The following is a 22,237-nucleotide window of genomic DNA, read 5'->3' as shown; positions in this document are numbered from 1 at the left end:
GAAGGAAGGAAGGAAGGAAGGAAGGAAGGAAGGAAGGAAGGAAGGAAGGAAGGAAGGAATCACCAACAAGAAATAGGAGTCATGCAAATTCTTCATGTAACTGAGACCAATATGTGGTACTGGAATGGTACCCAAAGAGTATAAAAATAGCCTAAGCAAATAAACACCAAACAAGAAATTCATTAACTGATTTCTGTCACAGGAAAGATTCTTGTTTCAAAATGACTGTAAAAGGAAAAACAAGCTGGGAGGCATAAAGACAACCACTCCTTTATAAACTTATAGTTCTTCATGAGCCAAAATCTGAACATCCTAAGCCTTTAGGGACAGTCCATTATATATTATCATTTCTTTCATTTATATAGTATGATTCTGTTCAGTTGCTAAAGACACTTTATAAGAATCTTAAATCACACGTCAATTTTTACACCACAGAACTACAAATTTACTGTGTCTTACTTATTTCTAGCACTAAATCTTAGCTAATTTAACTACTTATAACACTGTAAAACTCAGCTATGAGAAATTAATGGCAAATTTATTCCATTTAGACTGTACACAATTACTGTATAAAGAAACAAGCTGTTTAAGATTTTAGTTACAAATATTAAGGCACTTGATAATTTCAACAACACTATTTTTACTACACTCCTAAAATAGTCACCTATGAAATACAGTCAATAGATACTTGAAAATATCTAAGAAAGAAGAGACACAGCAATTTCAATAGCTCTGAAAACTTCATTTAGTTGAGCTATTTCTGTTTCAGCATAAAACTTAGAAATTGTACGATGGCATTTTACTGAATTTAATTTAGACAAGATTATACATTAGTAAATAATAATAAACCCTAGAAAAAATAATTAAAATACAAAATGGAGGTAAATAGATGGTGCTCGGCTATTGTAAGAAAGTGGATAAATTCATACTTTAATTCTCTACGAGCTTGTAGGCCTCATTCTGTTGTAAAAGAATTTATCCTCAGATAACAGGGCAGCATAGTTTATGACAACAATCTACCTAAAAACTCATTAAAGTCTTTTCTCTTGAAGTGACATGCATTATCAGCAGAGATTAATCTGATGAGTCTTTAGGTGAGCTCCATTTTTAAAAATGCAATAACAGAGGGCTTTGTTGTCATCTGATGAAAATCAATTAGAGGAGGTAAGGCCACAAGGAAAACTAACATCACTCATCACCTACCCCCGGCAGCTGAAATGATTTGTCTTCCAAGCTTGAATGATCAGGAGCTACAGTCATATTGCAGGGAAATTAATTTAGTTTCTATATTCTGAACTCACTTTCCTTGTTCTGGAAGACCTAAACACAAATTACTTTTAATCAAGGTTGATATGTTATTAATACCAAGGAGGATCATTCAAGAATCACTTTTTAAAAAGCAACTTCTATGTTTTTCACCTGTGTCTGGTGTATAAATATAGAAAGGTTACTTATAGCATCCTTACTTTCTGGATTCTTTGTCCACTACAAGGCATTGTACAGAATGGCGAAGACAATAGATTCCACCAAACACAGCACACATTCTAGAAAGAGAATAGAAAAATGAGAATTAGGATAATTGAGATGAAAATTAAGGTAACAATATTTAGTTATCTTATACATAGTAACTGGTATTACAAAACAGAAGTCTGATAATAAATAATTTTCACTATCCATTATAAAATTTCTCAGATGTAATATTAGCAATTTCTTTATCCAACAAAGGGATTATGATTAATAATATAATACTGATAGCTAAAACTGTGACCAGGCCAAAAGTGTCCTAAGCAAGAGTTAAATGTCCCCCTAAAATCAGCTCCTACATTTCTAAGATGCATAAAGCACAAATATCCTCTAGAAGTGATGCAAGAGTTACTCAACCACAATAACAACAACAACAACACCACAACAGAGAAGGGAGAAGAAGGATGGAGCAAGGAGACTTCAAGAGACTTTTAAGGAGGTCATGCATACAGAGGTAAGCAAAATCTCCAGGAGCCAAGACTAACTAGGAACTGCAAACTTAGAACATGGCAGGAGTTGATGCAGCAGAAGCTGTAAGGAGTTTGCTTGCCTTATTCAGCTATGTACTAGCGATTTAACATCCGGATATGAAGAATAAGCCTTAAGATCTGAGCACAAAAGGAAATCATCTTTCATGCCATCTGATTATCTAAGGGACTCCACTTCAGTAAAATGATGGAGGAAAGAAACACACTCATTACTAGAGGTGCGGGGGGATGGGGGTTAGAATGCTGATTTGCCTTTAAGCTCTGGGTGGTCAAAGCTTATACTTCTGTACTCACAACCAAGGTTACATCCCCACCAACATCAAAACTTTGAAATTACACCATTAAATGATCCAAAACACCCATTACCAAAAATATCAAGAAAAGTGGCTCTGGGTAAATGATAATCCTGGACTTCAACTAGGGCTGTGTGCGACTTCCACAGGTTAGTCTCATAATGATGATTTTAAAACCTAAAATTACACAGTACAGAAAGAAACGTATCAAGCCCCAAGTGAGAATTAGCAGACACAATTTAACACCATAGTTAAACACATAAAACCCTATTCAGATAGAATTATTAAGTAGAGGTTATAGGAATGCTTAAAATGGATTAATCAAAAATGTGGAAAAGAACAATGGAATATCAGAAAGATGACTATGGTAGGCTGAATATTCACCCCAGCAGATGTGCACACCCTAATCACAGAAATATATAGACATGTTATGCTGCCATCGTGAAGGACTTTACAAGTACATTACATTAAGGTTCCTGCCATCAGATAATTCTGGTGAGCACAACAAATTACAGGGGTCTACAAAAGAAGCAGCAGGAAGGATAAAGTCAGATACAAAGATGTGCAGATGAGCACAGAGGTCAGGGTGATGCTGTTTGTATGAGGTAGCCACATGCTAAAGAATGCAGGTGGCCATTTTCAACTAGAAAAGGAAAGGAACAGAGCCTTCCTTCGTGCCCTAAGAAGGAATGAAGTCCTTCTGGTCTCTTTCAGACTGCTGACCTCCAGGAATGCAAGAAAATAAATTTGTGTGTTTTATTCTACTGAGCTGGTTAGCACAGAAATAGGAAATTAACAGAAAGATATATGTATACATAGAAATGTTTATGAAAGAAGTAGCAATATGAATCTGGGTAAAGAATAGGCTGTGACAAAAAAAATTGGGGACAACAGGTTATATTTATCAGAAGAATCATCTCTGATTTGTACTGTGTTCAAAATCAATTTCAGGAAGAGAACAGGCATAAGTATGAAAATCAAAACTAGAAGACAACATAGGAAGATAAGAAGTTAGGAAAGATATTTTCAACAAAACATAAAACTCATCATAAATTCAGAAAATAGAGTAACTTTAAATATTTAAACATGTAGACAAGAAAATTTAAAAAAAGGCAAGCCACAGATACGAAAAGAGATGTACAGATACATTAGTAGTTATTAAATGTTTCAGTCTGGATAACAATTTGTTATAGTAATCTCAAAATGCATACATTTCAGAGCAGAAACACCTATTGCTATGTAGATATTTTAGGTAGTTCCTGCTATATGTATGGAAGAAGAAGAAGATATATGTAACTTTTTCTTTCTTCCTGTAAATATTTTAGGCATTGTGGTTAAGGAAGAATTTTGACTGCCTGAGTTCACATGCCAGCTATGCCACATACTAGCTGTGTGACCATGGAAACAGGATAATCAGCTCCACTGTATCAAATTTCCCTTGCCAGCCTTGCAATACCACTTATTCACATAGGATTCTTCTAAAGAATAAACAAAATAATGTTTGTAAAGAAGTTATAAAGTATATTATACACAGAATTGAAAGTACATATGTTCATTTTAAAATAATGTTTTTGTATAACAACATAAAATAGAAACGTCTAGAGGAGAATTAAAAAATAAATGGACATTTATATACACAATAAAGGAGTTTAGTTTAACCAAAGAAGATCTAAGATGTAGTCACTGTCCCCAGCTTCTGGGAGGTGATCTCTATGCCCTATAAATGTCATGCCTGAAAGACGTGTTTTTGTTTGCCTAGAGACACTGGTTCAACAGACAGCCTTAAGAAATTGATTTAGAGGGAGGGCAGGGTGGACCAGATAGCTTTAGGATGGGGGTGGCTGGATCAGCAGTTTGATTGGGATGGAGAGCTTTGGTCACTTGATAAATACCAACTAAATTCCAATGGGGTAGGCACTGGAAATTATGGGTGATGCTCCAAGTGAAATTATGCCTAAATGTTGAAAGCAACAATTGAAATTATGACTAAATGTTGAAGCAACAATTAAAAAAAAAGTTGAAGCTGGGTGGTGGTGGCGTACACCTTTAATCCCAGCACTCAGGAGGCAGAGCCAGGTGGATCTTTGTGAGTTCAAGGCCAGCCTGGTCTACAGAGTGAGATCCAGGAAAGGCGCAACACTACACAGAGAAACCCTGTCTCGGGAAAAAAAAAAAAGTTGAATAGTGGTGCTCAAGTGAATTTTCTTGATTAGTCAGACATGCTGGTCATATACCTGCATATGGAGAGGCATAACGCTCTGATTCTTCAGTGAGGAAGCATTCTACAAAGTATATATTTGGAATCCCTCAGTGTTCTGCCCTATAAACCTTAAAAAATACTTCTATATCCACTCCCTCTATTGAACAAAACTATTATATATCAACTTTTAATGAGTCCTTCAAGCTAATTACCATCCCTAAGGTCGACTTTGCAAAACTAACAACTATGCATTTGGTGTTAGAAGTAAGGATAGTTTGTGATGACTACATCCTATAAATATGCATACAGTTGTCCAAATTCTCATATCATACAAGGGGATACTATAAGAAATATAAATGCATGAAACTTCATCTCTCATCTATTAATGTGGTTGGATTTTAAAATGTAAAAGCTAGGTGACAATAGAAATTTAGGAAACAATACTTTCTGAGTGGCATCATTTATAAAAAAAATTCACAACTTCATATACAAACTCTCACCATACATTTAAAGGATACACAATATGTAATGCATAAAACTTTGAGGCAACTAGAAACAAACACTGGAATAACAATTCTAGGAAAGTGGAGAATGAAAGCTACACTGAAGAAAATCAGTTGCTGAATGTCTTTACTGCTCCTGCAGAGGTTTGGTTCTCAGAACCTGTATCAGGATGCTCACAGCCATCTGCAAATCCAGTAGTATCAAGGGATCTGATGACCTCTTCTGGCCTCCCCGGGAACCTACATGCACAGACTGCACATAACCTCCTGCAGGCCCACATACATATGCATAAATAAAAATAAATGAGTAAAGTTTAAAAAAGTAATTGAAGTAAATTTGGCCAAATTTTGAGATTTGACAAAACCAAGTGAGTACATTGATATCTTTTATTTTAGTCTATACTGAGAATGTATTTCATAATTATGTAGAATGTAAAGAAAACTATAAATGGTGGAGATAAATGACATTCATTAAATAGGGTTTAGTATTTTCCTGTCTTTCCAAATTGAATCCTCTTAGATGTACACAAGGAGGATAGCTATGGTAGATTAGAGGCTGGGTAATAATTTCTTCTGGTATACTATGTGGTCAGTGCACAAGGAAATTGGCAGGTTTTTACATTGAGAAAATTAGAATAATTCAATAAAGGACACAACAGAGCCACTAAACAAAATTTCACATGGTTAAAAAACTGTAGACGATAAATTTATGTAGGACACTAATTATAAGATAGTCTTCTTTCCTGTTAGTCTTGCTCACCAATAGAATGTCAAATTGTGCAGTAATATTTATTAGTCTATGTGATGTTAAGACATTACAATCTATCATAATGAGATTTAGAAAAATAATCTCCCAGGTAGACTGTTTAGTTGCATTTGCCATGTGGTATTCAGCCTTCTGTTTTGGCAAGAGAGTACTGACAGACAGGAAATCATGACAAAGATAACTGACATGATCTTCACTGTCAATTTCCTGCTGATAACAATAGAGTTCACAAGAAACACCGTTGTTCCACTTCACACAAGTAAGTTGAATGAGATTCAAAGCTCCAAATAAAGTTCTCATTTGTTTGAGGGACAGTTTTATGTCGTGAGTGTGATTGTAACAGTCTTTCTGGGTTCCTCAGAAGTAGCTAGGGGTGAGCTGTTACCACCCGATCTACAGAATTTTTCATCTCAGACAGATGAGGCCACATTCTCATGTTCACATCTCTTACTCTTGCCCCAACATGCTCACAGCAATAAAGAAAAGTTAATGTGGCATCAATTCTTCAAAGGGAAAATGCTCTTTTTAAATGTCTTCTTAGTTTTTTTTTTAATCTGACTCAATTCAAAGTTGTATAAGGTTAAAATGTTATGAAACATTATGTCATAGAATATTACCAATCAAAAGATTGCTAAATGCACTTAATGAAATGTGATTTTACAAAGACCCCCTTTTAAGTTTCTGTATGAAACAGACTACTGTTTTTGCATGTATTATCTAGTATTCTTTTGAAAATAAAACTTTACAAAATCTGAGCTACATGAAGCCTCTATAAATCATCAAAAATTTCCTGGCTTTGAACATGATATGGTCTATCAACTGTTGTTCTATGTACTTTAGGAAAAAACAACTTGTAAAGAATGCTAAGGACCAGATAATGTGAATAACATGGAGTATTACAAAGAAGTTTAATGGTTACACACAGTCATGGCCATACAACTAAATTCTCTCCAAATTTTAAATGAGAATCTAAGTATTTAGTGGTTTTGCAAAGAATAACAACATCTACTATAAATATTCCAGACTACAAGGATATACAGTTACATGTTTACAATTTTCACACTGCTTCTCTTTGGGCTTGTCTGCTGGAGAGGGGAACACATTGAGTTTATAAGGGTGGTATTTGTTCTCTCTCACACATCAATTTTCCTTATGCATCTTATGCTCCTATTACAAAACTCAGTGGTTTGTGTCTGACAAAATAAGGATAACCATCAACTTCTTTTTGTGCTACTCTTATGACTCATTTCTGTATTTCACCTTCCGTGTTTTTTTGCTTGTTTGTTTGATTGCTGGGTGGTATAAGATGGCAATAAGCAACAGAGGAAACTTGTTACAAGTGGATAATAAGCTCAACTGTGGGTTCTTGAGAGGTATATTCAAAACTTAAACAGCAACCATGGTCATGGCAAGTGGGGAAGGACATGTGAAGAAACAACTATGTGCTATATTTATGTTATTGGGGCACAAAACCCATAATATAAAAAAGGAATCATGGCTACCACTGAATGCTTACTACATGCTATATATACTACATGTATGAATATGATGCATCCTATAATAATCCCATAAGACAGAGATTTATAAATCTGGAAACCAGACACACACAAACATATGCACACATATACACACAGAGAGACAGACAGACAGGCAGACAGACAGACACACATAGGTGTCAAGGGATTTACTCAGGGTCATTTAATAAATGGCAATGCTGAGAAAGAGACTGAAATGGAGTGATTCCAGAGATTTCTCTGTTAGTCTCATTGTTCTTATCCTGTCTTTATGTCATTATGAAGAAAAGCTAGAATTAGATGGACAAATTTACTCCTAAAGTTGTTCTACACCTGTGCATTTGCAAAGATTATTATGAAAACTACAGTAGTCCCTCAAGATCTATTCACTGTTGTCTCCCCCGAAAAGATGTTCTTCTTTCTATACATGCTAAACTTAGAGTACATAACTTCAACTGTATAGTACAATTATAATTATAGTAGAAATGCTTGTCTTTAGAGGTTCTAGCAAATAATGAATACTTCATAATACACATTAAAAAAACATTATGAAGTACATTGTTCAAGCAGAAATTTTAAATAAAGTGCTGTGAGCAAAAAGAAAACACTCCAAAAAGGGGTATATTTATAGGTAATGTTGCTTAGTAAGCTGGATTCTAGAGTATAAAATGGTAGCCTAGTAATGCAAGGATCAATGTATTAATGCTAAACAATTAAGATCCCCAAAGTAGCAAACATCCAAGATTTCAATTTTACAGCAGCATCGTGGGGCCAGAAAGAATGTGTGGCTCTGCTATACCTACGTGCAGTAGTTGCAGTAAGTATGGTAAGTATTATAATAATAAGTAATATAGGTATTGAGGAACTACATGAAAATCTACAGACATAAATATCAGATCCTTTTGCTCCTCAAAAAGACCAAAACGTAGTTCAACATTTACCATGTCATCTAAAAAAGGTTAGAAGAGAAAAACCAAACCATTGATCACTTGTCACTGTACTTTAGCTACACCCAGATCATACAGCAAGCTGATAAAACAGCAGTTCCACTAAACATGTCTCCTACATACCATGATATATAATTCAGCTATTGCATCTGTAAAGTTTGATGTTTTTAATAACTATATGTATAGATAAACATACATCAGAGCACTATATTTAAAGCAGCACAATGAGCTTTCTATCATGTTCACCTGGTACATGCTGCTCTGAAAAATGGGGGTAGAGAGAACTACATGGATTGTGTGTTTATTTTATTTACGTAAATACACACATATGCGGGGGAGGGCAGCACTAAAGTCTCAGTGCTTCTTATATTCACATATTGTAAGTTCATTCTCACTATGTGTTATGTATCACAAGGTATGTTTATGAGTTATAGACTCACAATGCATATTTACATTACTATATTGTACTTACTGATTCTAGTACAGTGAGTACTTAGTACAGTGCTCAATAACAGTATGACTCTTAAAGCTCCCCTTTCTTGGCATTTAGTATCCTTCCAGCTGGAAGAAGAGGAAGGATATTAGGTGTCAAAACTGATTGCTACATTTTTGGTTGTAGTGGGTCTACCTTCTAGGAAAGTAAAAGTGGGTATGGTGTGAGTCACAGCATCAATTTTCCCTCTGATTTTCTTTAATAGTCAAGCTGCTTTTATCCAAACCAGCTTTAGACTTCTCATTGCCCCAGAATCAAATATATCCTCAAGGAAAAGAATGTCCACAACAATCCTAAGCCAGGCCCCATCTTTTACTGCCCATTCCTGATTCTATTCACTGGGATAAAAAGAGAATCAAAAATAATGATGTTACCAATAAAAAAAACACTCAAATGTGTGTTCTATTCACAGTGACCTAGTATAATGAAAATGACAAGTCACTCATAATACTGATCACAGTGACAGAACCTGAAGACAGTTGGATTGGTAAGAAATAATCAACATGAAAACTTTCAGGTCACTAGGAATCAAGTGTCCAGTTGTGGTTACAATATGCAAATTACAGAAATCAGCTTTTGGAGATGGTCAAGAAATCAATGTGGACATCAGACATGGTGCCTATGTCCTGTTTGTTTCTCCCACTTACTGTTCTATGACTAGTTCTTGAAATGATAAAATGGGGATAATACTTATCACACAGAGCAGTTTCCTGAGATAAATGCATTAAAAGGATGTGGGGTGAAGTGTTCACTAAATTGCAACTTGTTAGCTACCATCCCCTGAAACAAAGAGACAAAGTTTATAGAATTCCATTACTTAGGAGGAATTGCTGGCCTACACTGATCAATTCCTGGGTGTTCATGGTCTGTATTTTCTTCTACTAGAGTTTAAACAACATAGGCACCTGGTGAATGCAACCATCTTCCACAAAGAGATATGTGACAGATCTACAAGTTCTATCACAACATGCACTGACATTTATCCCTTCATTCTCAAATATTTATAGAATTAGGACTACTGTTCATTAGATATAGTCATAGTCAGTCAGGACACAGAAATGAAGAAAACGGTTGTCCTTGACATCATATAACTTTTCTAGTATAGAAATGGACAATGAAATAACATAATTAAAGATTGTAATTTCCTGGAAGCAATAGAACAAACTAATGGTAATGTGACTTGGGAGTCAGAGTATAAGACAAACTGAACTGACATTTGAGCACAGAATCAAGTAAACAGAAGAATGTGACCATGTGAAGGTGTGGAGGAAGAATATTCCAAGCAGAACAGCCAATTCCAGCACTTGAAGTATAAATGGCTCAGTGTATTTGAGAAAGGGAAAAATGACTATAGGGCTACAATAAATATCATATAAAGTGTTATCACCAAAAAAGTAAGGGATCTGATAATGCAAGATCAGAGTTGGGGATTTTTTTTTCTTCCTGGTGTAGCAACCCAAAATTTATCCATATTTCTACAGATTAACCATCATTGATGCTCTTGAAAGTAACCCAATGAAATCTACTGGTTTCATCATGTTAACCTTGGGAGGGATTCATGTTTTGGTCTGATATTGGTGACCCTTTCTGATGTGAAGAGACATTTGTTTATTTCTTCCCAGGAAAAAAATAATGCAGTAGTAAATAAAAAGACTTAGTTTTTTCTTTATTTGTTTTTAAAGATGGCTCTTGCTACTCAATGCAAAGTTTTTAAAAGGACTACAGAATGGGGAAAGGCTAGTAATGACTGCTATTAATGAAGAGGTGAGTGATGATGGTGACCTGAAGCACAGTAGTGACAATGCAGACAAAGAAGTAGAGAGTGTGGAGCCAGATTTAAGACACAACTGCTGAAGAACTGGATATGGAATTAGATTTCCCCAAGAACAATTCAAGGATGTTGATAAAGTTCTAAGTACAGTGTTTCCCTTGAAACATATAACAATCAAATGCACCTTCTTAAGCCCAGTTGTCATCCTGCAAGGGCAATGTTTTGAAGGAGTATCCCCGAATACTCTTCACCAGGGGTGTGTGATTACTAGTTAATTGCTACCATTACCAACAAGCACTATCTCTTGGCCTTTCATCAACATCACTACTTAACACTCTGGATACTCATTTTCAGATGGGGGACACACAGATTAGTTTTTGTTCCCTGAAGAAGTTACCATGGTCTAGGAAGGACACAGCACTGTTGGTGACCTGAATGCAGTAGGGCTTCTCGTGCAGACTTCAGCCCCAAGGAATCAGGCTGGGCACTGCTGTCACTCTTAGAAGGCATAATCATCATGCTTAACTTAGAAAAAACATGTCCAGAAAGAATGCCTAGCCTTCAGAAAGCTCACTCCCAGAAACTGCCTTTATTTCATACATCTTAACCATATATCTTGTCTCTTCTGTTCTTGGTGCCATTCTGTAGATGATATATTCACTTTTTCCCAAGCTTTTCCAGCTGTCCTTAAATTTAACCTTCTCTAGGAAAGTCACAATACAACTATGTATTGGATGACAGAAACAGATCTGTATTAATAACTGCACCAGGGGTTCAGAATAACTTAGCATAAATTATAGAACACTAGTCATCATTCAAGCCTTAAAAAAATAAAGCCTTTCAAAACATTGGGGGTCAATTTGTATGCTTCCATCACAAGCTACACTACAGAGCTACAGTTCACATGTTTGCACAAGGGATCCAACTATCAACCCCAACCCAGTAAGCTCCTACATCCAGTTTATCACAGTGATACCAAGAGGACTAGGAATGGAAAGCATCAGGGTTTCTGAACTAGTCTTAAAACATAATTTTGAGAACGCGCTAAATAATACTTAACTTTCCAGCAAAATCACTACAACTAACAGACTCATCTTTTTTTTATGGTGGCAGTTCTAAAGAAAAGTCTTTTAAAGAACTTCTTTTAAATCCAAGCATATATGAAAATACCTCCATAGACTATATAATTTCCTTTGATCAGTCTTCTTTCTCTGCCTCTTTCTTGGGTATGACAATGTACATGATATATCCATTTCCAGTTTGAGTAACCCTGTGTGAATTTTTTTTTCATTTTTCTATCTTATTAAAAGATATCCACAGAGTCTGCTTAAAGGGTAAAGAAATTTATTAGGAAGGAAGACTCACTACAGTATAGGAGATTTATCATAGTGTCCTGGGAGGCAGAGGTACAGTCCAATGCTGTTCTTCCACCTGAGTCCATCCCAGCATCCAAGCCCACGAGGGACAGAAGAGAAAGGAGTATGTGTCTTAAGGATAACCCTAAGGCCACACCCAGGGGCAGGTACTTTAAGATCATGGGTAGGTAGGACAGTTACCTGCTATATCTCTGGGGCGTTGCTTCGAGGTCATAGATCAAACAGATATTTACTACACTACCACATACTGAAGACCCATATTTTACAATACACAGACAAAAAGAAATCTAGTCTAAACAATGACAAGAATATGCTTGCTCTTTAATTTCTAAAACCCTATATGGTTATGCCCAGTATGATATAGATATTTGTGAATGCAGAAACAAGAATGACCCAAACTATGTGAAAATCAAATTCCCTTGTGTATATGTACCACATTTGTTATCTGCTTATCTGTTGTTGGACATCTCAGCCTATTCTATTTATTTCCTATTGTGAGTAGTATAACAAAAGCATGAATATATAGTTATTTCTGTGATATTTTAGCTTAGGAGTCCTAAAAATATATACCCAAGAGTGGGAGAGTTATGTGGTAGTTCTATTATCAGGTTTTTAATTGTCATAAATTTTGTTGAGAATTTCATATATGAATACTGTATTAACATCATTTGCTTCCTCTGCCTACTCTTTTATCTTCCCCCTCCAAGTCCCACTCAAATTCACTAACTCATTATTTTTGTGATGAGTAAATTCTCAGTTATGATATTTTCTCTATTGTTACATATATGCATACACACAATGCATAGACACACACAACATATTAAGTCTGTTTAGTGTTACTTGTATGCATAGGATTTTACAATTGACCACTTGGTATTGGCTAGCTAATTAGGGGGCTCATCCTGTGGGAAATTGGGTGTCCCTTTCTGAGCAGTCATTAACTGCTTTATGTTCTCTCTTATTTTCAGTTTCTTAAGGAACCTTCAACTTCTACAGGCCCTGCATGTTTACATTCCCACCAGCAATGCATAGATTCTTCTTTCCTACACCCTCCCAGGCATTGTTTGTTATTTGTTTTCTTGATGACAGCAGGAAAATGGGTGGAGCTTGAGATCATTTTGTTAAGCAAAGTTAGCCTGACGCAGAAAGACAAATATCACGTATTTTTTCTTTTGCAAAAAAAATATAGATTTAATATTGTGCATGCGTGCATGTATGTGCAGGACATGAAAGTAAAAGGGGCTATGAGAACAGAGGAAGAGCTATAAAGATGGGAGGGAAAAGTTAGGGTAAGGGAGTCTCGGTTACATGAAAGCAGCAGGGGAACTATGGGGGAGAGGAAGTGGAGCAGCAACAGAAGGCAAGAAGGAAAGCAGTGGGAGAGGAAGATAAATTAGTACAACGTACAATGCCATAGTCTTCTTAAAAGCCACACCAAAACCATTACTTTGTATGTTAACGCTGAGTTCTTCAGAAAAACAAATGAAATCAAAAATTTAAGGTGAATAAACCAAACTACCATCTTCTGACCTATACAATGACGCCTAGGTCCCTTTCACTATTTGAAAACTGTGCAGGGAGATCACTGTTATAAACCCCTAAGTGTCAAGTATAAACTGGAAAGCAGATAACTAGTGAAGTGGGAAGATACTATGCTGACTCCCCTATCGCTTAGAAAAATATTTCATGATTAAAAAAAAAAAACAAACCCACAAAACTAAACATTGCTTCTTGGTAAGCCTACTATAAAAATCTCACCATGCAAGTAAGAGCTCATTTAAAACACCTCCTTCCTTCCTTCCTTCCTTCCTTCCTTCCTTCCTTCCTTCCTTCCTTCCTTCCTTCCTTCCTTCCTTCCTTCCTTCCTTCCTTCCTCTCTCCCTCCCTCCCTCCCTTCCTGTGTTTAAACCAGAACTGTATGCACGACTAAACATTATCCCCAACCCCATGGGGAGAGAACATTTATTTTTTTAAAGCAGTCTTTGATATAAAATATTATCAAAGGCTTTTTGAAAATTCAAATGTTCACTGGCTCCCCCTTGTTCACACCTTATTTACCCCTGTCAAAGAACTTTCAGATTGTTAAGGTATAATTTTCTCACAAAAACCACGTTCTTTCCTCCTGTGGATTCTATATTTAAGAACTTCAGCTTTCTGCTACTTATTACAAAATGGACTCTCACACTCAATTAGTTTGCCTTACTGCTCTGTCACTCCTGGGTTATTTCTTGCAACCATACACCCTGTACACCTTTTCCACTCCACATGTCAACTCATTTCCTTTAACTGCCCCGACCTACTCAAAACAGGCATTCAGGACAATGTTACCATATTAAACTAAGATGGCTCAAGAACACATCAGGACCCAGCTGTCTGTGATCTCAGACACAGTGTTTCCACTTTTTATCCTTTATTAGTATATATGAAGTTATACAGTCAGATAAAAACAAGGGATGCCCAGCTATGTTAGGCAAATCTTGGCTATCTCCTTCAGGCCTTCTTAGTACAACCGATAATGGTCCCAGCCAGGGACTGAAAGCACAATGCAGCTGCTATTGACCTAGGGTTGGACATTTGGCTGAAATCAAATCAATCAGTTACTAACCTGCCACAGTTTTTGAACCGTGGTGGCTCACGCCTTTAATCCCAGCACTTGGGGGGCAGAGCTAGGTGGATCTCTGTGAGTTTGAGGCCAGCTTGGTCTACAGAGGGAGATCCAGGACAGACAACAAAACTACACAGAGAAACCCTTTTTAGCCCTCTGATAAGCATGAAAAAAAAAATGGTGTGCATGTAGCATTTAGAGGAATATTAAAGAGGAAAATCCAGTCCAGATATAACAAAGAAGTCAGTATGCATTCATTAGAGAAGTTACAGAGCTGAAGAAGAAAGCAAACCTTTCCAACAGGTTCTCTATTATAGAACATCCAAGAGGCTAATCTGCTTACATAAAAAGCAGATGTTTTCTAATAGTCAGACTGTTGAAGACCTAAGAAGATGCTCAGTGGTTAAGAGTACTAGCTGTTCTCACAGGAAATCCTAGTTTCATTCCAAGCATCAACACAGTGCCTCACAACAGCCTGTAACTCCAGTCTCTCTTCTGACCTACACAGGCACTGGACACACATGTGGAACACAAATATACATGCAGGCACTCATGCATATGTAAAGAAAGAAGTATTTAAAACTCATTCTATTGAAAGACATCATCTTCCTAAACACTTAAGTAAAAACTCTTTCTTACCTAGAGTGAGGAGTTGCCAAGTGGCAGACCAGAAGACAAATCCTGTCTATAGTTCTGCGTTACTTGTTATCACAGTTTAAAATAATGGACCTGTGGCTCCTTTAAACAAGCTGATATAGGAGTACTGAGCCTGCAATCAAGACCTATGGTCATATTCATATATATGCAGCTGCTGAGTTATGAGCATGAACTCTATCTACAGTTTACCATGGTCTCTTCCACTCCTCACTGTCTTCTTCTAGCCTATTTAATTTCTTTCTGTGATCTACCAGATTGCATCTTCTATGTTTCTGCTATACGCTAAGCTTTTTGTATTTTGATATTTCATTCTAATGTCACAAATGTTCCATACTAGATGATATTTAGGAGGTTGTGCATTAAAATCTGAAATGTGAGTGCTAAGAAGGCTTCTGATACCAGAAACACACATACAAGTGCAGGAATGGTAAAATTCTGAGTGTATATTCACTTAACAAGCTTTAGAAGACTTAGGGGGCTGGGAAGATGGTCCAGTTGGGTAACATATTTTCTGCATAAGCATAAGGATCTAAGTCTAGATTCCCAGCCACATAAAAGCCAAGCATAGTAGCATACATCTATACCTTCGGAGCTGTGCAGCATACAGGGAGGTCCTGATACCTTTCTGGCTATGAAATCTACAAGCTCCAGGTTTGGTAATAGACTTGTCTCAAAAAATAAGGTGAGCAGTGATTCAGGAAGACACCAGACCCTGCCCTACCTACCCCAAACACACATGTGATACAAAGAAACATAAAACATCTGGAAAGAGAAAAATGTACTTTATGCTCTGAAATGACCACATTTAAAAAAAATGAAAGTCAATGAGGTTTTTTTTTTTTTTTCCAATTTCCATTCTATTCTAGCAATAACAGACTTTTGGGAATGTCTGTGATTTCAGAGATATATCATTTATTTAGATTTAAAAGAATCTATGTATAAGATAATGATTAATAAAAGTTTGAACTTCATTATGAATCCATCTTACTTAGAATGCTCACAAATGACTTCTTTAGTTATTTACCTGTTAATATCAAAAGAATCTTCACATTTTATGGAAGTTTTATAGTTCTCAAATTAGCATAAAGAAATTAAAACAATGATCACTTCTCTGACATGAATATATGGATCTGACCAATGACATTAGAGTACAGACAAAATGTCCTCACTTGTGGGCATGGCTTTCTTTTGTAAAAATTTTTATTTAAAAAACAAAATGCCATTGTCAAGCACATACAATACTCACATCACACATTAGCTTAAAAATGACAATTTGCTTTCTAATTTCACAAGCCTTGGACTTTTTTCAAAAGCAAATTCACTTTGTTTTAATAGACACTGACAGAATGTAATGCTTGTGCACAAAGTATTGTTAGGCCTAAGTTTTCAGTATCATCAACTATATAACAAGGGTGGCCAACACCTACTGTTTCCACATATGAAACATACACAGCTCAGCCCTTGCAAGATTTTCTCACTTCTTCCATTTTAATGTAAGTTAAGAACATGGAAATTGTTTCTGAAAAATATGAAAAACTGAAAGTATTGAGAGGTTGCTTGTTTCAGTTATTAAACTGCCTCTATAGTTATAAGCTCAAAGAAAATCCACAAACCAAAATAATATCCATACAATATATTATTCAGATAATTGTGTATATTTGGAGTACACCCGAACTCTTTGATGCTATTAACTCCAAAGAGCAGACAGTTAAGGCAATATAACTCTAATTAGTACAGTTCCAACAATGATTCAGATTTTGCTGAAACTGCATACCAACACTGGACTAAACTTCAACTTTGCCCTGGTGACATCAAATAGTATTATAGATCAATTAAGAGTCAAGAAAAAATTTGGCTGGTAGCCCTTATCATACATAGCCTTTAAAAAAGCAATTTTAGTTTCTATCAAGGTAAGAATCAGCAGTTGTAATCTTTTAATACAGCTGCAAAACAATAGGACCCATTAATAGCTGAACTTTTGACAGCAGTATTCAAGATGATTTATGAGTTTGTATATAATTTGATTATTCTATTAATTTTGCTGATTACTGCTTCAGCTAATAAAGTGAAGGTCACTTCCAAAATAAATCTTCATTACATTTCACAGAAAGTAACTGCCTCCAACTAGTTGTTTTCTTTAATTAAAAACTAATGTAACAAGAAAGAGATAGGCTTCAGGGTTACTCATCAGTTGTACTGTGCAGATCTAACATACACAGGACAAATCCAATGCAATTCAAAGTGTCCCTTCATCTAATATGTTAATTTCAAAAATGGAAGTATTACATTTATTTATACTAATACTAAAATTACAAAACCCAACTTAAATAATGTTTTAAAAATTAAAGAGAATATTTTAATATACAAAAGATATTTAAATAGTCCCTAAACACATATTATAAAATGTAAAGCAATGTTTTCACTTCTAAAATTATGTATGTAGGGCTCTGTATATGAAAAAGAAACAGTAGATCACTGCCTTAACCAAATCTTTCCTAGAGGTAGAAAAAGACTCTCTATGCGCCATAAGATAAATAATGGGCACAGGGCCCTGAGAGGTTGGAGAGAGATCAGAGGAAAATGGTCAGGGCTCAGATTAATACATTATTCTTATTTAATCTATTTTTACACACAGAACATTCTGTGTCCTAGATTTAATGCTTCATTTTATTATTTTTAAAGTTCCTCAGCCCTTCAGCTTGAGGTCCTATCATCAAAGCTGATAAATCATATAACCGCATCAAACCAATAAAGCAAATTAAATGATGCATATTTTCCCACAGAAGTAAAAAGCAGCCCTCAAACTCAGGAAATAATATTTCAAAAGACTGAAAGTTTGATTATAATAAATTATAGAGGTGCAATAATACCACAAAGAAGAAGGCAGCAACAACTTTCCTGCATCCTCAGTTGGGCTTTCACTACATATTACACTTGTGTTTAACTGCTTTGTCCAGCACTGATTACCTCCTCTTTTGTATATATGAAAAGATTCTACATTCCAGCTCTGTAACTAATGCTTCTGGCCCTTTAGAGAGTTCCTTTCATAACCTTAAAGACTCATGTTGTTCCATCATACTCTGGCACTACACTCAAATGCTACCTTCCAGAGTAGACTTAGATACCCACTACCCTTGATCACCCTCCATATGTCCTCCTCACTGCATGGAAAAAAACTTGCATTTTTCTCACAGAATGTTCACTCCAATTATTTCACATGTCTCTCAATAGTCTCCCTCCCTCCAAGAAAAATCTGTTTTTATCACTTTATCTTGAACATCTACCAAAAACACTGGAGTATTTATTTGGCAAATTAAAAATTTTAGTCTAAACTTGCAAACAATAAAGCAAGGAGCCTGAATTTAGTCAGTTGCTCTCCTAACTGATTTGGTGATGGTGGTGGAGATTCACAGACCACAAAAACACATCTAAGACTATTGCAAATGTATTGGTAGTAGGAAACAACAAACTAACCACACTTGTACTACAAGGTCATTTTCATGACCAAGAGTAGATATTTTTCAACAGATTTAGAGATTCAGTTTGTGGTCATGGAAGAGTCAGGAAGAAAGTGAAAAACTGTGGGAAGCAGAGAGGGAGAGAATACAATCACCCTTTCTTCTAAGGTTAAGTTCTGTGCTAGTTAGTTTTCTGTCGACTTGACATAAACTAGAGTTACCTAGCAAGAGGGCGTCTCAATTAAGAAAATGCCTCCATCAGATTGAATGCAACTCTGTGGGGGAATTTTCTTCATTAATAACTGATGTGAAAGGGCCCAGCCTACTGTAGGTGATGCCACTCCTGGGCTGGTGGTCCTAGGACGTATAACAAAGCGGGCTGAGTAAGCCATGGAAAGCGAGAAACAGTAATAAGTGTTCCTCCATGGTCTCTGCTTCAATTCCTGACTCTGGGTTCTTACCTTGAATCCCTGCCCTGACCCCCTTCAGTGATGGGCAGTGACATGGAAATGTAAGCCAAATAAATCCCTTCATCCCCAAGTTGCTTGTAGTCAAATGTTTTATTGCAGCACTAGAAAGCAAACTAGAACAATTTTGAGCTATATGGATGGATACAAATTCATTACCTATTGTAACATTTTCCCTGATGGGACACTCAAGTTTTTATCAAGTTATTTAGAGCCTGTTTAGAGGTTCTAGGAAGGAAATGCAGCTATTCCTACACACCGGAATGAAGACTAGTCCTCCTCTCTAATGGAAGGAAGGTGGTCCTCTGCCACGGAATATGCAGCTTGAGAAGCTGCGAATGCAGTGGTGAGGCAGAAAGTGAACCCACCTAACCAGCCAACCAAAGCAGCAAAATCAATCCTGGTGATCGATGTCACAGCTAGATCACCCTCACATCGATTTTATCAAGTTATTTGTAGAACTATCAGTTTCCACCTTTGGTTTAATTCATAAGACCTAAAATTATGTTTTTATTTTTCATTGAAGTATAAGGAAACATACATAGCAGTTGTTAAATAAGACAATTTCTATCTAACAAGATCAATAGTAAATTATCACCTCTACCTGACTGCAGATTAAAAACTTGGCGCTGCAAGAGGCAGTGAGAAGAAAAAATAAAGTGGAATAATAGTGGGACCTATGCAGAGCCTCCAGCTTCTCTTATCTATTTTAAAACCCATAAAACCTTTCTGGGTGTGTGTCTGGAAATGAATGAATCATTGAAATGTGTGTTGGGACAGAGAGGGGTTGAGAGCTACACATTGTTTAACCCTATATCAAGAAGGAATTGTGCCAGAAAGATAACTTCACAGCTACTTAAGGAGCTTTCATTCATCTTTTAGCTGTCTTTGTTTGCCTAATTTCTGATAGGTAAGTAAGGTTTCTTTTTACACACCAAAATGGTATTGTGTAAGTTCACATGTTTACAAACTTAGGTTCTTATCAATAGATTATAATTCTTTGATAAGTTTCACAGAGTGGGTATTTCTTAGAAGCTCAAAATGAATCTGTTGAGGAATCTGTTGAGACTAGTGGATTATTATCTTTTAATCTTCACATCAACAGGAACATTTCAATCTTTTCAAATGCAATGGTCAGACATTTGTTTGTGGTAAGAGCATCTGCATGAGAGAGGTGCAACTGAAAAGCATAAGCATTTGCTTTAGTTCTACTGGCTCTGAATATCAACAGGTTTCAGTGAAGTCATTGATGCCACAAAGAAAATAATAGTTCCAAATTTATATGTCCAAGAAAAGTACTTCCTACTCTAGTAAATATTTCAGAAATTAAAAACAAGATTTCAGTCTAAGCTTTGGTGTTATTAGACTTCTACTATAAAATAAAAACTATATCAAGAGAGACACTATATTATCACTTAAAGTAAAATACAAAAATAGAAGATTAAGAGCTTCTGGCTATACCTGACTGATCTGTATTATATGGGCCTTGCCTTAGTTTTCTGGTTTCAAGCACCATCACAATTATGTCCAAAAATACAGTAAATATGACTTTACTTCTGCTTTTGGCAATTAAAACTACTGTTTATTTTCACCTACATTTACTAGCAAAAGGAGTACACCATAACACATACACTACCACAGTACAGGAAAGAATGGAGTCCAACTCCACAAATGGTGGTAAGCAAAGACTTCATTCCAATGAGAGGAAGAAGTACTATAAGGAGATAAGAGACAACAGCAGCTCTGATTTGAGTACATGAGGGCTACTGCAGTATGACTTTAAAGTTCATTTCAAAATGTCATGAAGGACAGAAACACTGCAGTCAGAATGTTGGCCCTCATGATATTAAGCATGTTAGGCCTAATTCAGAAATTCACAATTCACACATTATCACCATAACCTAACTTGGAGATTATTTGAAGTAGCAGTGGCTTGGATGTTGTCGATTTATATGTCAGGCACTATTCTAAGAGCTTTGCAAATATCTGTTTCCTTAATCCTTTTAACTCTGTGAAGTACATAGTTTAAAACATAAGGTTAGAATCAAAGTTAATCATCCAATAGACAAATGAGGTTATTGTAGAGTTAATTTCCTCTAAATGAACCTTAAGATTATGGGTATATGCATATAAGACCTCATTTACTGTAGGTTAAGGAAAGAATATTTTAAAATTCTGTAAATTTACTTTAAAATAGTAATACTGCTGTTTAAAGCAACAACAAAATTACCCTGCAAATGGCAGCACAAAAGGCTTGAAAGGTATGGGTGTTTACAGATGTCTGAGCATCAGTAGAGTAAATCTGATTTCCATAAAATCACTGAAGACCAGTGTAGGTATGCATTATGAAATCCTGATTAACAACTTCCATGTGTCTCATGTCACCGCACAGAACATAACTCAAGACACAGGAGTCACTTAAAAATAGTTCAAACTAGTCTGATTCCTTAAATAAATAAAATAGTAGAAGGTGATATGACTTCTTGTTCGTGTCACTCATTTGTTTAGCAAACTGTTTACATACAGAGTACAAAGCAAAAATATTTAAACAGTTGAGAACAAACGGTAAATCGGTAAAATTCAAATCGGACAAACTTTGTGAGATAAAAGTATTTTGGGATTTTGTATATCTGTGAGACCACTTACACTTGTGTATACGTGGAGGCCAGAGGTCAACAACCTTGGGTGTTGTTCCTCATCTCTTGAGGTAGGGTCTCCCACTGACTCCCATTGGCTAGACTGACCTGTCCATGAACTCTGGTGATCCACCTATCTCTGCCCCTCTGCATTAGGGTTACAGGTACCTGAGACTATGCTCAGATTTTCACAGAGGTACTGAAGATCTGAACTTGGGCCTCATGTCTTCCTGACAGGCAGTTTAACTACTAAACCATCTCTCCAACCCTACAAATAGCTTTTTCACGTGGGCTTGAATGGATTAATCTCTCCCACTTTCACAACTGAATTAGGTTCCAGTTCTCTAAGAAGGACCAACAGGTGTCTTTTCCAACAAAGAGTCCTTTATCTACAAGGCCCTTCCATTCAGGGTGGAGGGAGAGACCAAACACAGAGGGTCTAATTCAGCCACACAGTATCTCAAGGACAAACCCAGCAGCTCCCTTCTGAGTCACATCCCAGCTTGTGTAGATGTGTCCAAAAATGATAAGACTAAACC

General features: G+C 36.1%; 1 protein-coding gene across 1 annotated transcript in view; it reads right to left on the bottom strand.

Moving 5' to 3' along the window:
• Chm (CHM Rab escort protein) overlaps positions 1-22,237 on the bottom strand; it is a 160,514-nt gene that overhangs the window by 39,538 nt on the left and 98,739 nt on the right. The window contains exon 9 of the mRNA XM_006991157.4: positions 1,467-1,544. Coding sequence (XP_006991219.1) covers positions 1,467-1,544 — 78 coding nt within the window. The remainder of the gene's footprint in view (positions 1-1,466; positions 1,545-22,237) is intronic.

This window comes from Peromyscus maniculatus, chromosome X (genome assembly GCF_049852395.1).
Source record: "Peromyscus maniculatus bairdii isolate BWxNUB_F1_BW_parent chromosome X, HU_Pman_BW_mat_3.1, whole genome shotgun sequence".
NCBI classification, from domain to species: Eukaryota; Metazoa; Chordata; class Mammalia; order Rodentia; family Cricetidae; genus Peromyscus; species Peromyscus maniculatus.
This window is presented reverse-complemented; position numbering and strand designations above follow the sequence as displayed.